The sequence below is a fragment of the Maylandia zebra genome, linkage group LG1 (assembly GCF_041146795.1).
Source record: "Maylandia zebra isolate NMK-2024a linkage group LG1, Mzebra_GT3a, whole genome shotgun sequence".
Lineage (NCBI taxonomy): Eukaryota > Metazoa > Chordata > Actinopteri > Cichliformes > Cichlidae > Maylandia > Maylandia zebra.
Genome location: NC_135167.1, coordinates 3,811,228 through 3,826,370, shown reverse-complemented (window position 1 = coordinate 3,826,370; position 15,143 = coordinate 3,811,228). Strand labels below are relative to the sequence as shown.

General features: G+C 41.4%; 1 protein-coding gene across 1 annotated transcript in view; it reads right to left on the bottom strand.

Moving 5' to 3' along the window:
* emilin1b (elastin microfibril interfacer 1b) overlaps positions 1-4,083 on the bottom strand; it is a 29,693-nt gene extending 25,610 nt beyond the window's left edge. Inside the window, exon 1 of the mRNA XM_004539839.5 lies at positions 3,461-4,083. Within this exon, the coding sequence (XP_004539896.3) occupies positions 3,461-3,597 (137 nt within the window). The 5' untranslated portion in view covers positions 3,598-4,083. The remainder of the gene's footprint in view (positions 1-3,460) is intronic.
* Positions 4,084-15,143: the final 11,060 nt, after the last annotated feature.

Below are 15,143 nucleotides of genomic sequence, written 5' to 3'. Positions count from 1 at the left end.
GGAATGAGAAAGTGACATCATCCCACAGATATGTTTGTTTTTCTACGATTTCGTCAAAGCTCTTAGCATCCACAATAAGCTGATGGGATCCCAGACTTTGGCTTAAATATTAAAAAACATGGTTTTATATCAAAAAACAAACTATAAATGTTGTTGCTTCTCCCATTGTGATCTGTGTCATTAATGCAAGGCACTTTCTGATAATTATAGCTATTACAAATCATTTAGAGATCTTAATTTCACTGATAAAAAAAATACTCATAGAATTCAACTGTTCCCACATCTTCAAATGTTGATTTAAGACATTTTGGAAAAAATGAAGGCGTCTTTTTTTAGATGAATGAATTCACTCAGCTTTATGACTATTTAAGAATCCACGGGAAACATGCCCAGCTGCTCAGTTCATAACTAAAGTGAAAAGGATTGAGTAGAAAGACTTCTTCACCCTTCTCCTGCTTCATTAGTTGTTTTTCCATCTAAAATTTTCTCCCTCAAGAAGTTTTTTTTTTCAGGGAGCTGAAAGTTTCCTTCAGAGTATTGTTTGTCTGCATTTCCACTCCACTGAAGACAAAAGATCTGGCAGAATGAGTCCAGTGACGTAGCGAGAGCTGCTTTTAAACACCAGGCTTTATAAGAACGTAGTTAGCAGGCTACATCTCAGCTGTCTCTCTTTGTTGTTGTGCGACTGCTTTGGTTACAAAAGCTAACAGTGTGGCACCTTTTAAAAATAATACAGCTTTAAAACAATAAAACATCTGATTTCTTTTTTCTCAGCCACAAATGTTTGCCTCGATCTCTCTTCCACTTTCCTTGGTTAGTAACACTATCCCCACCAATGACAAAATATTTCAGCAATTATTGTTTCACATCAAGCGCCGGTGTTAAAAATCGATCTTTCTACTCACTCTTTTGATCGATATTTATGTATATAAACAACACTCTGATGTGGAAAGTGTTACATGTGACATTTGTTGTGCTCACACTCTCCAACTTTAACTGATGAGCATCGAGATCCAACCCAAGAACCCACAACAAGTGGGTACGCCTTCCTCCACTGACCCTAAAATGAGTGGGGAAGTTACCATTATACAAAATGATACACATGAAAACCAGACAAGGGCCCCAGTGTCACACCTGCAGGTTTATTTCCACTAAAATTCATGCAAATGCCGTTGTGGATGTGGTTTGAGGTTCCAAGAGCTCCTGTGAAGAGGTGCAGTGGTATAAAAAACTCTTCTACACACTAGAAGAGATTCACATTGACCAAAAACTATTGAAAGTCAATGTCACATGTCACAAACTGTTCTCAACTTCCAGGTGATTGAAGCCTCAGCCAATGAGAGTGCAGGACACAGCTGACTGACATCAGCTGCTGATTGACATAAAACCTGTCCGAGTCTGGAATGTCCATCAGCCATCACCTTTGTGTTGCTTTCAGTGTGAACGCAGCTGAAAGAAGCTCAGTTTAAAGTCCTGCCACACTTAAACCCAACATCATCTTCACACACACTGACCACGAAGAGCCTCACACACACTCAGGGCACATACTCTGAACTATTTAAAGCACAGCTGTCAGCATGCATGTGCGTGAAGTGACAGTCAGCAGCTCTGAGAGGATGTGCCAGTTAAACCTCTCTGCCAGGAAGGTCACGAAAGGCCCGGCTGTATAAACCACACATAAAGTGTTATTTATAAAGGAAGAATGTGCAGTGCAAGTTCAGCCTGATATGGTGAAATCGAAATGAAAATGAGGCGAGACAGAATTTCGCCTAAAAAGTTTATTAATAGCTTATATTTATGTGTTCTGTGCAGCTGTGTTTAATGGCCATGTGTAAGGATGGATGCTCTGGTGCTCTTTTTGTGCCTTGTTTACAGTCCTTTCCTTGGAATTTACAGAGACGGTGTCCTCAGTTACTTCTTCCTTCAGTAGTTATTTTGTTCCCTCGGTATTCCATACCTGATGCCGCCAAATAAAACACTTCCTTTTATCGCTTTTTCGACAAGTGTGACAGTTTCTAATTATTGTGTTTTTGATTGACATGTCTGATAACATGCGGTACAAACATCCATCCATGAATGGAGATGAGAGTGGAAATGAAGCGCAGTGACTGAGATCATCACAGAAGCACTATGACAACAATGTGTGTTAATGGCTTTTAAAGAAAAGTGTTTCCAGCCTTTGGGGCTGAAAAATGAAGACAAAGTGACAAACACTGCAGTTCCTCTAATGACCACTTGGCTCCTAAAGCGAGTCGACCCATTGCCTTGGATTTAAAAAACAGACTTTACAACAGAAATAAACAGGATACAAAAAACATCTGTAGGCTATAAAGCCATTTTCCCTGTTTGTGATAACTGTTTGGGTTTTTTTTTTTGACAAGATGACACATTTGAACCATGTTAATGCTTAAAGTTGACATTATTATAACCCTGGAAGCTTTGAGTGTCAGGTGGATGGAGAGAAAGCAGGCCAGTGCTTCACCTCAGCTACTCAGAGCCAGTGAAAAAACTTTGTGACTGTTTTTAAAGACTTTTGGAGCATTTAAAATCCAATAATAAGACAGCCAATCACAGAAGATTGTGCTCCACCTCAAGAGAGTGAACTTCTAATATTTTTATGCTCCGTAGACTTAATTACCTGTATCTGTGCGATGTAGTTGCACCCATACTGTCTTTACGTATGCAGCTTGCTAGCTTTAGCTGATAACTCCACTCCACCCTAATTGTGGTCACTTCTGTGTGCAAAACACCAACACGGCGATCGTAAACCAGTGGGTGATGTCAGTTTGTTTGCACATCTCTGCCTTTGTGGATACACAGTGTTAGTAATGATGACGCTATAGAGTTTGATTTCCTCATGCATGTCAGTTTATATTCAAGTTAAACACTTTTTCCCTGTGAAAACAGGAAACGGATGAAGGTGGACAGAAATCCAGAAACTGCTTTGAGCTTGTTTGTCATCTGAAGCAGTGACTGTAATGAAAGGACGGCAGGAAGAGACAGAATGAAGCTGTTATTAAACGTCTGTGCAAATTAAATGTTTTAAGTCCAAACATCTCAGATGTCTAAACCAAACATTTCACAGAGACGTGTCATAAACAGAAAATTAAGTTATCAGCTTACACTAAACTTCAGGTGCTCATTGACCTGAAATATCAAAAACAGGCTTAAATTCACCTTTAATTTCAGCTGTTACTATAGAAACAATGTAAAAAGAGGTGCATGATGTCATCGGATCCTGACATCAGCAGAGGGCTCACTCTTAAATATCAGACCTGCAGAACTGAACCAGGAATCAAACTAGCAACCTGTAAGCACTTCCTGTCAGAGTAAAACACACACACATAAAACTCCTCTGTGGTGAGGTCATAACACCTTGACGTCACCACCTTATCCTTTCTTCATTTCCAACCTCATCATCATCACCATCACCATCCTTTCCGCGCACGTGTCATCTTACCTGTGCCTGCTGGCAGCGCGGGCTCCGTGCGCGTGTCCATTGGTGTACAGGTTGTAGGACTGTCGCAGCGGGAACGCGCCTTTGGCGTGTCCGCAGGTCCAAAGCACGAGCAGCAACAGTAGCGGGAGCGCGGCCATCCCTCCGATCAATACGCGATCAATACAGAGTATCGATACCTTATCGGAGTCTAATCAGCTTCCTCAGCTGGAAGGGAAGACTCCCATCTCCATGGAAACGCCACAAAAAAAGTTTCCTCAGAAGTCCGTCAGTCCCACCGACCCATGGTCCGGATCCGATCAGACCTGAAGCCGAGTCCAGTCCCCCCTGACCCGCTGCGGGTCCCGCTGCTCCCAGCCTTTAATCCGCCTTTAATGCCACTTTAATCCGGCTCGGCGCGGTCCCGGCTGGCCCATCAGAACTTTACTTGAGAAACAAAGAGAAGAAAACGTTGCGACAGACTGAACCGAGACCAGCTGCTCCTCCTCTTCATCACACCGCCCCACCGAACTGTCTCCGCCCCTGCCGGAGGAGAAACCAGACCCGCACCCACACCTGAACCAGGACTGGGATCAGTGATGAAAACGTGAAACCGCACGGAGCCTCAGAGAGGCTTTAAAGGACCAGACTGCGCTTTTTAAACTTCTCTGCCCCGTTTTTCCTTTCTTTGTGTGTGTGTGTGTGTGTGTGTGTGTGTGTGTGTGTGTGTGTGTGTGTGTGTGTGTGTGTGTTTTAAGCACTCTCTCTCTCACACACGTATAAAGTTAATGTAAATCAGCTGAATCTGATTCTTTCTTTCCGGATTTTGTTGTCAGTTTAATGAGTTATTATTCCGAACACTTGTTTGCTTGTTTGAATGTTATTTTGATCTGCAGTGGATCCTTTGAAGCTCTTAAAGAACATCTAAGAGTTTAATCTCAGCTGACAGTCAAGTCACTGCAGTTTGTCTCAGCTGGTTTCGGATTAGTGAGACTTCCTGAAGGCGTCACAGTCACTACAGAATGTAAAAAGTCTGTTTTTACTTGGTAAATGTAAAGTGCAGTTAGCTGGTAATGAGGCGACTTGTGGATGTGGGGCCACTTTTTGAGATGTGGTTCACTGGCTGATGCTTTATTCTGACAGGTTTTTGGTCACATTTCAGTGGATAAAGTCAGCGATTCCTAAGTTTCTGCAGGGGAGCCTGCAGAGTAATCACAGCTGTTCTTCACATCTGTAAAGTTCAACAATCCAAAGTGTCCAAATACTTCTTATTTTAGGATTAAGTTCATGTGTTCTCATTCAGGTTTATTTATTTTAGGAGCAAATTAGTGTTCCGAGTAAATGTTTGATTTTCTGGATTGAATACCGAGCCTTACGATGGTCCTCGTGCACACCTGCATATGTGTCTGCGATTCATTCATTTATGTGATGAGGCAGAGGAACAGAAACGTGTTTTAAAATGTTAAAAAGTTGCATCCTGTAACGTGACACCGAAGACGTTAATGAGCGTTTGATGACACTCGGAGCAGAAAACATCCTGCAGACTTCCTGAGGTTAAAGGATGTTTTACATCTGCTCTCCTCAAAATAGACAAACATGCCACTAACTTTCACTACGCGATAACCCTTTATATCAGTGTTGTTTGGACCATTGTTGTACTGTTTTTCCACACATCCTGCCCTTCAGTAGACCCCAGTGTGGTCATCTAACGTCTTATAATTTTGTCATTTATCATAAGGTTTGTTTGGTTTTTTAAATTTTAGTTGAGTTGAGTTTCCTTTGTTTGCAGAATGGCTTTACTCCTTACACTTGTTGTTTACACGTGTTTCGTTTCTGTAGGAGTTTTTCTCTTTTTCTTCTTATTTTTATTATATGGGGGTATTTTTCAGGGAAAGGGGTTTCAGAAGTGGTATTACAACACAGTCACAGCAGTTTGCGCAGGCAGCTGACTCACAGTCATGTCGACATTCAGAGTAAACATGTGTACCACAGCTGTCTCATGCTGGTTCTGTTGACAAATGAACATGGACTAAACCAAAAACCGTTTCCTTTTTTTAAAACATTTTTCTTTTATTACAGTTTAGTTGGTTTGCAAGCACACTATATGAATTTACATTACAATGCACCAGCTACACATGGGCCCGTCCTTCAGTTGTCCGTGTTCGTAACCAAGTATAATCCAGACTTGAGCGTTGCGTCTGTGAAACCAAGCCATCGCTTGTTTATGTGTCGCGTGCCAGCTGTGACATCACTTCGTCAACATTTGTCCTGGTCCTTGAGATGGACCAACCTCGCTGCTGCGCTGGTACATGTGTAGAAGATGTCAAAACAGGAAGCAAAGCTATCTCACAGCTTTTTTTCCAGAAAGTCTTTAGAAACTTTTGCAGCATCTCTGTATAATCTGACAAACTCCGAGCTTCCTGTAGAGATCTTTATATAAATAACAGCAAAACAAAGATGATCATACAGCATGAAGGTGACAAGGGTCAGCATATATACCAGGTGTCACACTGCACTCTCCTTGCTAATGGTTTATGATTAACAAGTTATTAGATGAACACACCTTCTCTGAGCATCCTTTCTGGCTCCAACAATGAACATAATTTACAAAATAAACTTCCTGTTTCATTCCAGACGACCTGAAACTGGTGATCGAGCTCATGAGCTCATGAGAACAAAGTTTGCACGGGTAAAGCAGCAGAGACAACAAAGAAAAGTCTCTACAAAAGCAACTTTATTTCAAACAGGAGCTTGACGTCTGTGACCTGCCAGATCCCCAGTGAGCTGATTTTACATGAAGTGAGCTGAAAATCATTTTCCTCAGTTCATCTAAAATAAATCTCCCCAAATAGAGTGACTGTACGCTGACATCGAGTTTGGTAAAGACACACAGGCTGAGAACAAGACTGCGTTTATTCAAGTATAACCACCATTAGTTTCATTTTTTTTCATAGCCACAGAGTTTTGAATTTCTTAAACAATCACTAAAAGCTTGAATCTTACAGCATGTTAAGTCAACACTGATGCATGGCCTTGTCAACATTTTGGTTTTGCTGGGTATTTAAGAGTTGGGCAGAACAATGTAAAAACAAAGTAAGATACTGAGCTCTGCCGAGATCCTTTTCTGTTTCTTTTTTCCTCATTCAGCCTGCTCAGATCTACTCTTCATCAGCGATGAGTGCATCTGAGAAACTGAGGGCACCCACATTCTCAAAGTAACGACTGCTCCCTCACACAGCAGCCACACCCAAAATTATAACCTGCTTAACTGTCTGTATTATTCTAAATGAGGCCCTCATTGGCTAAGTAAGCATCACGCTGTACTAAAAATGACATAAAACTATTGTTTGAATCGATTAACTCATTAGGGAAATGTTTACTGCAGGCACAGGGCGGTGGGAGCTGTAGGTTGTTTTTCTCATAGACATACATATACAGCCCAAGGTCGTGTTTTTGCAATGAGAGAAGTTGCCCCCTGCTGGCCATTAAAAAGAATGCACGTTTGAGGCACTTTGCAGTTTTTATCTTTAGTCCACAGTCTGAGGTCATGCAGTAAATATCAAAGACACAAAGACATAACATCACCACACTGACATCTTTAGAGACTCACGTGAAGTGTCAAAAACAATGATCATCAAACAGAAACGATGACAACAGATGCAGCAGAACTGTTCTTTTTGCAGGAGCCTACAGTACCCATGATGCACCAGCGATAGTCGGCTGTTAGACTGGGGTGTGTGCTGGTAGTAGCTAATGTAGCCCGAAGCAGAGTTTGTAAGCTCACTGCTTTCTAACCTCACACTGAGTTTTCAGATCAGACAGCAAATTCACACGTCTCCATCTGACTGTAAAACCAGCGGCAGCACTGACCAACGCAGGAATACTGACGGTAAGCATACGGAAAAATATCTGTTTAGCTGAACGCCGACGAGCCACCACCTGCCCAAACTGTGATACAGACTGTTTTCCCTAATAGGAACAACAGAGAGAGAGAGCTAAAACAGGACTCTACAATGGAAAACACTTTATCAGATCTCATAAATCATGTGGTGACCCCCCTCTTCCTCAGGCTCTACCCTCTCCGGGTGGAGAGGCGGACCACCCAGACTCCATCACTCACACTAACCACTGTTTTCAGTTTTATGAGTCTCTTTTTAAATGGAGTTTTGTATTAAACACAGAGACACATTCCTGGGCGAAAGCCTCAGGTGAGACACAGAAACAGAAAACCGCATTACCAGCCAGACAAGAGCCAATCTGAAAGCTTTTCCTTTTGAATAATCGAGTAGCTCATAAAAGTTAATAATGTCCCTGGTTTGTTCTTTATTTCCTTTAAATGTTCACTATGTGAAGGAAACCAAATAAAAGTTAATTTACCTCTTTAGCTGTTTAACTGATCTGAGCATGTACAATCAGACTGTAAGTGGTTTTAACAGGAAAGTCCCAGCTGACCTTTAAAATGCTCAACCATTAAGACCTCCATCTCTCCTGAACATTTGGAGTTGTCTCTGGACAAAAGCACTAAGATTCTTCCTCATCTTCTTCTTCTTATTATTAAGAAGACACTACAACCATACAGGAAACCCAGATGGTGACTAATCAGAGAAGTGCTTGCTAACTTTCCTCAACTTTTAGTCTTGAAATATAAAATATAAGTGAAAGTTGTGCAATGTTACCTGGATGTTGTAGGGCTTTCCAGCAAGGCAAAGTTTATGTTCAGGAATCATTTTATATTATAGAGTAAGAATGCCAAGAAAAAAAGTACACCCAGAAACTCCTGATCTTATGCTTGGATGACCAGCTCTGTTCATACTGAGCTAGCTGTGAGACACCTGAGCAGACAGAGCCACCATGATGTCACCAACTCTGTATTTTGTAGCCTCTGTGCTAGCACTTTGTAGCCTCTATGCTAGCACTCTGGTCAACAACTTTTGTTTCTTGGAGACAGAAGTGACCATATGTGGACAAGAAGGCGGTGTCCCGGTTTATTGGCTAAGTCTCGTTAGCTTTATTAAAGTTCTCATTTAATACAAATGATGCAGTTTAACACAGTGCCAATCAGTGTTGGTCAAGTTACTTGAAAAAAGTAATCAGTAACTAATTACTGATTACTTCCCCAAAAAGTAATCCCATTACTTTACTGATTACTTATTTTCAAAAGTAATTAGTTACTTAGTTACTTTTTAAAAACATGATTTACAACCTGAATAGGTGATAAAGCGATAGATCTTTCAGCCCAATTCTACTTTCTACCTAATCCATCATATAAAATGTAATCAAATGATAAAAGTCTCTTTTTAAAATTTGTTTTATTAGTTTTAATCTTTTAACTTTATGCATCAAGCAAAAATGACATTATATGCAACATTCTGACTGGAAGAAATTTGTTTAACATTTAAACCTATTTTCTGCACATTCCAGCACATAAAATGAAATATTTTTTTGTGTTTACACTCAGTCTTTCAAATAGATGCAAGTAAAACACAGCAGAAAATAAAGTCAAAGACTCAGCGGTTCTGTTGCTCTATTTTCACCTGTTTACCCTGGTGCAGGTGTGCCGCAGCGGTCAGTGGAAGAATCCACGAGTTTCTCTGTGAGTTTCCCATTACGTGGTAGCGCACTCGGTGCTTGCTCGGAAGTTTAGGGGTTTTTTCTTTGTAAAGAGAAGTTTTCTTCCCACACAGTGAGCAGCGGACACTAATGTTTTTGTCACTTTTTACGGAATCAAACTCAAAGTAAGGTCAGTACTTCCACGTTTTAAACGCTGCACGCTCACACTCTCTCCTGCACTCGATATATGATCCATTGTTGATCTGCACACAGCTGTTGTCACGAACGTCGCACTCGCTTCTGTCACTGTCATGAGACATTCACAAAAGAATCACGGTTTTAGTAACGCAGTAACGCAACCTGCTTTCGGGAAAGTAACGGTAATCTGATTACCTTTTTGCAATAGTAATCCCTTACTTTACTCGTTACCTGAAAAAAGTAATCGGATTACGCGTTACTGCCCATCTCTGGTGCCAATACAGAGGGTGAAACTGATGTGCTGCTCAGAGAGAGTTTGTGGTGCCATCCATTCAATCATCCATCTTCCTCTGATCATCGGGGCTTTGGTACGATTGGAGCCTATGCCAGCTGTCCTTAGCTGAGAAGCTGGGTCCACACTGGTTTCCATTGCAAACTGGTTCCATAAACTATACAGGTACAACACACAGGTTCCAGATAATTAGTGGGAAGTAAGTCTAACTGTCAATGAAATGAGGTTTATTGTTGTTTGCGTTTAAGTTTTTCATTGAAATGTTCTGATCAGCAGTTCCGGCTTCAGCTCCATTGTAGGTGCAAACAACATCAACATCTGCAGAAGGTTTGGCATAAGTTAAATGTACTTTAACAAACGTAAAAAATAAAACATGTAAATGTGACTTTTTTTACCTGTTCAACTTATGTCTGTCCACTAATTAAGGTGGGCTAATTATTCTTATTGTTGTATGTCCGTAAGCTTAAATGGGATTCACAGGATGCTCTGAGCAATTGTTTTCCAGGTCAATACCATAGCTTTCTTTGGGTATCTTCCAGTTACCCAGTACCTGAAATGAATTAAATGGAGCAGGACAAATAACCAGTTATTGTACTGGACCCCCAGTAATTCATTCCTCTCACGCTACTATATGTAATTACTTGTTTTTCGTGATAAAAGTAGGAGGAAACTGCCCTCAGACTTGCACATAAGCAGCTCCACTGTTCTCTCTGTGGCACCACACAAATAGCAAATAGAGTTATAGTGTGAGAATAGCACAGCATGAATTAAGGGCAACATTAAATTGTACCAAATCTGTCATCCCATCTTCCTGGCAGAAGCTCTGCATTTATTTATATATTTAGTGTGATGTATGATTAGAGCTGCAGTTAATAGACCTGCTCTTAGCATCTATTCTGAGCTTTTACTTTGTTTTCCACTTAACTCCACCTTCAGTCAGAACACAGCCGGACAACATCCAGATCCGCTGGACCTGCTTTAACAGTCTTTAATGCGATTGGTTTCGCAGCTTCTTTGTAACTGAACGGAGAACAGAGAGGTGTGTTTGTGTTGGTATGCAGCAGATGTGAGCAGAGATGGAAAACAGAAAAAAACTTGACAAACCACAGAATGGAAAACTAAACAAGAACACGTGGACACACACACACACACACACACACACACACACACACACACACACACACACACACACACACTTGGATCGTGTGTTTTAGGTGAGAAACACAGTCACTGTTTTGCAGGATAGGTGTCAGCGCCTGTTGGTTTCTCAACTGAAGAAACAAAACACTTAAAAGCAAAGAGACCAAAGACCACAATAACTAGCAGACCAACAACAAAGCAACCACACCAAAAATTTTTAATTAAATTTAAAAAAAAGCCACAATATAAGAGCAACAAAGCAGTGCCAACCACCACGGCCACTGCAGACCTCTTCCCCTTTCTCTCTTGCACAGATCTAAACTCTGATATATTTGTTTATTCAATGGATGCACAAATAAAACTCAAGCTGAAGTTCATCTGCAGACTGAACAGCCCAGCGTGCTGCTCCTCAACCTGCACGGGAATCAAACCAGCACCTTAACGCCACAAGGACAACTCGGCATCTGAAATGTGCACTTTACATTTCAGCTCCTCATTTAGCTGTCAGCAGGCTGAATGTGTTGCTGTAGGGCACTGTGGCAGTAAATACAAGCGTTTACAGCTGTTTGCATAAGATGGACTAAGTGTGTTTGTCTTCAAAGAGAATAAAATTGGAAATGGATGAGAGCACTGTTAACATTCTTGAAGTTTCTGTAAACACCTGACCCTGAAGGCAGCACCATGTCAGCTTCATTTTTTCAAAACTCACTTCGAGAGTCTCAAAGCTGGAAAAGTGTAGTCGCTGTTTCTTGACTGTTTGCTGTGTTTGTGAGGACCCAGCAGATACTTGTGAGTCCAAGTTGAGGGAAGACAGTGAAACAGTTAGGCAGTGAAATTATTTCCAGATAAGCCCTTTAATACTTTCAGAAAGCTGCTCATACAATCATCTGTCAATTCACTTTGTATACGACACGAAAAGTGCCTTAATCCTGCATTCTATGTTGTGGCCAGCAGGGGGCGAGTACTCAAATTCAAATTCAAATTTTATTTGTCACGTACACAGTCATACACAGTACGATATGTAGTGAAATGCTTGGACAACTGCTCGTGACCTAAAGAAAACAAAAAAAGAAAGGCTATGAATAAGATAGGAAATAAATATGAAAAATTAAAAAGGGTAAATTTAACTAGGAAGGAATAAAATATAAATTAAGGTTAAAAATGAAATAACTGTACAACACAAATTAGAATGAAGGGTAAATTTAACTGGGAAGAATAAGATAAAATATATAAATTAAAGTTGAAAATAAAATAACTGTACAACAAAATACACAATACACAATATAGAACTATATAAGAATGTATGAAGAAATCTAAATATAAATAAATATATACACAATAACAGCAGCTGTACAAGTATTAACTGGAAATGAAGAATATAGTGACCAGTGTTGTGCAAAACCAAAGTCCAGAAAGTCCAGTGTGTGTGTAAGAACCATATGTGTGGGTCAGTACTGTGTGGTGGTGTGATTGAGAGACCGTATCGCCTGCGGGAAGAAGCTCCTCCTCAGTCTCTCTGTGTTGGTCTTCAGGGAGCGGAATCGCTTTCCTGACCTCAGCAGAGAGAACAGTCTGTTGTTGGGATGGCTGAGGTCCTTCACCATCTTCCTGGCCTTGGTCCAGCACCGCCTGCTGTAGATTGAGTGCAGGTCAGGGAGCTCGGAGCGGATGGTGCGCTCAGCTGACCGCACAACCCTCTGTAGAGCTCGTCTGTCCTGCATGGTGCTGTTCCCGAACCAGGTTAAGATGTTTCCCATCAGGATGCTCTCTATGGTGCACGAGTAAAAGTTCCTGAGCACCTTGGAGGGCAGTTGGAAGTCTCTCAAGCGTCTGAGGTGGTAGAGACGCTGACGGGCCTTTTTCACCACGGTGTTGATGTGACAGGACCATGACAGGTCCTGCGTGATGTGAACTCCGAGGTATTTGAAGCTGTCCACTCTCTCCACTGGGCACTCGTTGATGACGGGGGTCTGGTAGTTCCTCTCCTGCTTAGTGCTGAAGTCCACTATCAGCTCCTTTGTCTTACTGACGTTTAGAAGGAGGTTGTTCCTCTGGCACCAGTTCTCCAGATTCCTAATCTCCTTCAGGTAGGCTGTCTCGTTGTTATCAGAGATCAGGCCCACCACGACGGTGTCGTCAGCAAACTTGATGATGGTGGTGGAGCTGGTAGTGGCCACGCAGTCATATGTGTACAAAGAGTACAGCAGGGGGCTCAGAACACACCCCTGGGGGGCTCCAGTGCTGAGAGTGGTGGAGGCTGAGACATGTCCGCCCATCCTTACTGCCTGTGGTCTGCCAGTTAGGAAGTTGGAGATCCACTGACACATAGATGAGCTGAGTCCCAGATGCTCCAGCTTGGTGGTGAGTGTGGAGGGAATTATGGTATTAAATGCAGAGCTGTAGTCTATGAAGAGCATTTTAACATAATTCCCCCTTCTAGTGTCCAAGTGAGTGAGTGATCTGTGGAGGAGATGAGAGATGGCATCGTCTGTGGAACAATTTGGACGGTAAGCGAACTGTAGTGGGTCCAGTGTGTCTGGTAGTGAAGAAATGATGAAGTCTCTGACCAGGCGTTCAAAGCACTTCATCACTACTGAGGTGAGGGCTACAGGGCGATAGTCATTGAGAGAAGCAGGGTGGGGTTTCTTCGGGACAGGAACAATGATGGACTCTTTGAAGCATGTGGGGATCACCGACTGAGATAAAGAGATGTTGAATATCTCAGTGAACACAGGAGCTCTGAATGCAAAACGAGGTCCCGTTATCAAAAGTTTATGAGAAAATGACCCTGCGTTGGTTTAATTTATGACCTCAGGAAACACTGCCCTGCTGAGTTTATGGTCTCAGTCACTAGTTTTATGTCTTATTTAATGCCACTTAAATTTCTTTTGCTAAATTATGACCTTATTTTGCATAAAAATCATCAGTAACGGTCAGGACAAGCGTTCAGTGTGCTCCGCTTCTCAGTCAGAGCCAATTGAAAAGTGGATCTGAGCAGTATAACAAAAGAAGAGCAGAAGAAGATCCCAGTATCGTGTTTCTCTGCGTTCTAATGCCCGGGAAAACCAACATGTTGACAAGGCGATGCATCAGTGTCTACTTAAAATTATGTTACACTGAGACAGACACTTTGGTATTTAGTTAATGGTTTGAGAAATCTCTGTGGCTATGAAAAAATGAAACTAATGTTGGTTATACTTAAATAAACCCAATGTTTCTCTTGCTGTGCTGACACAGAGACACATCGTTATCAAACCTCATTAATGCCTCAGCAATCACTGAAAGAAACTGAACTTTAAATGTCAGAAAACATGCTGCTCTGCTTGGTGAAGCTTGTTTTAGACCGAGTGAAGAAAGCAGAGTTTGACCGAGAAATACATTCATTAGGATTTGAAAATATTCTTGAGCTGTACCATCTTGTTTTCCGGGGGTCCTGGAATGAAAAGCATTCAAGCTGCTTTTAAAATAAAGAGAACTTTCTTTCTGTGTCTGCAGCCTCAGCGTGACTCATTTTGTTAACCTCCTGGCTTTCAGACAGACTGGATGATGATCCTGCGCTCTCTCACCTATCACCTGTCCTGCAGGCAATCACCTGGCAGTCAGTGCTTGGGGTCAAGCCATAAACCAGCCAGTTATCAGCCGTCATCATCTTCACTGTGGCCACAATAAAGAAATAAACAAAGAAGAAAATGCCTACAGACAAAACCCTGGGCAGTGGCGACTCCATTGCCTGGAACAATAAAGTTTCCTGTAATAGTGCAGTTGTAAAACCAGAAAACCTCCTGAGGTGTTCTACTATTGACCTCTATGAGTCAGGTCAAAGGTCATAGAAAAAAAGAGTGTAAGACATGCTTTAGCGAGACGTCTGCCGGTGATAAATCTTTTTTTCTTCTCACTGTTTGTCTTAAAAAAAGAAGAAATGAAGGAAATGTCATTACATTAATTTCCACCCTTCACAGTGCAAACATCTACAGTGTGTTTGATCTGACCTTTCACAGTGTTTCTTCTTCACATGTGTTTACATTGTTGACTGTATATAATAACTAATGGTCTGGCTAAACAACAGGACCATTAGTGTTTGGCTTTTTTTTGTGAAATGTCAGCTTTAGCATGTTGTTTCAATATTTGGGTGAGAAGCTCGCTAAACAAACTGTACAAATGCCTGATAATCAATGCTGAGTAACAAACTACTGGCTATTTGTTGGTCCAGCTGTCAGTCAAAGAATCATCACAATATAACTCAAAGCTTTAATAACATTTACATGAGAGCATTATATTAAAATGACGCTGTGCAGCTATTATGAACTGGTAAATTACCTCTACCAGGCTGTAAAGTCAGACATTTTAACATGGGAGTCTACGGGGACTGACTCACTGGAAACAGCCTAAAGTGGCCGCTCAACAAACTGCACTTTTTTTTGCACCACTTTGTTGCCTTCAGCCGGCTTATTGGAACTCAAACAACAATCGTTATCATTTCATGAAATACGTTTTATTTTTATTTTTTAAATTGAGAATAGACGGTGG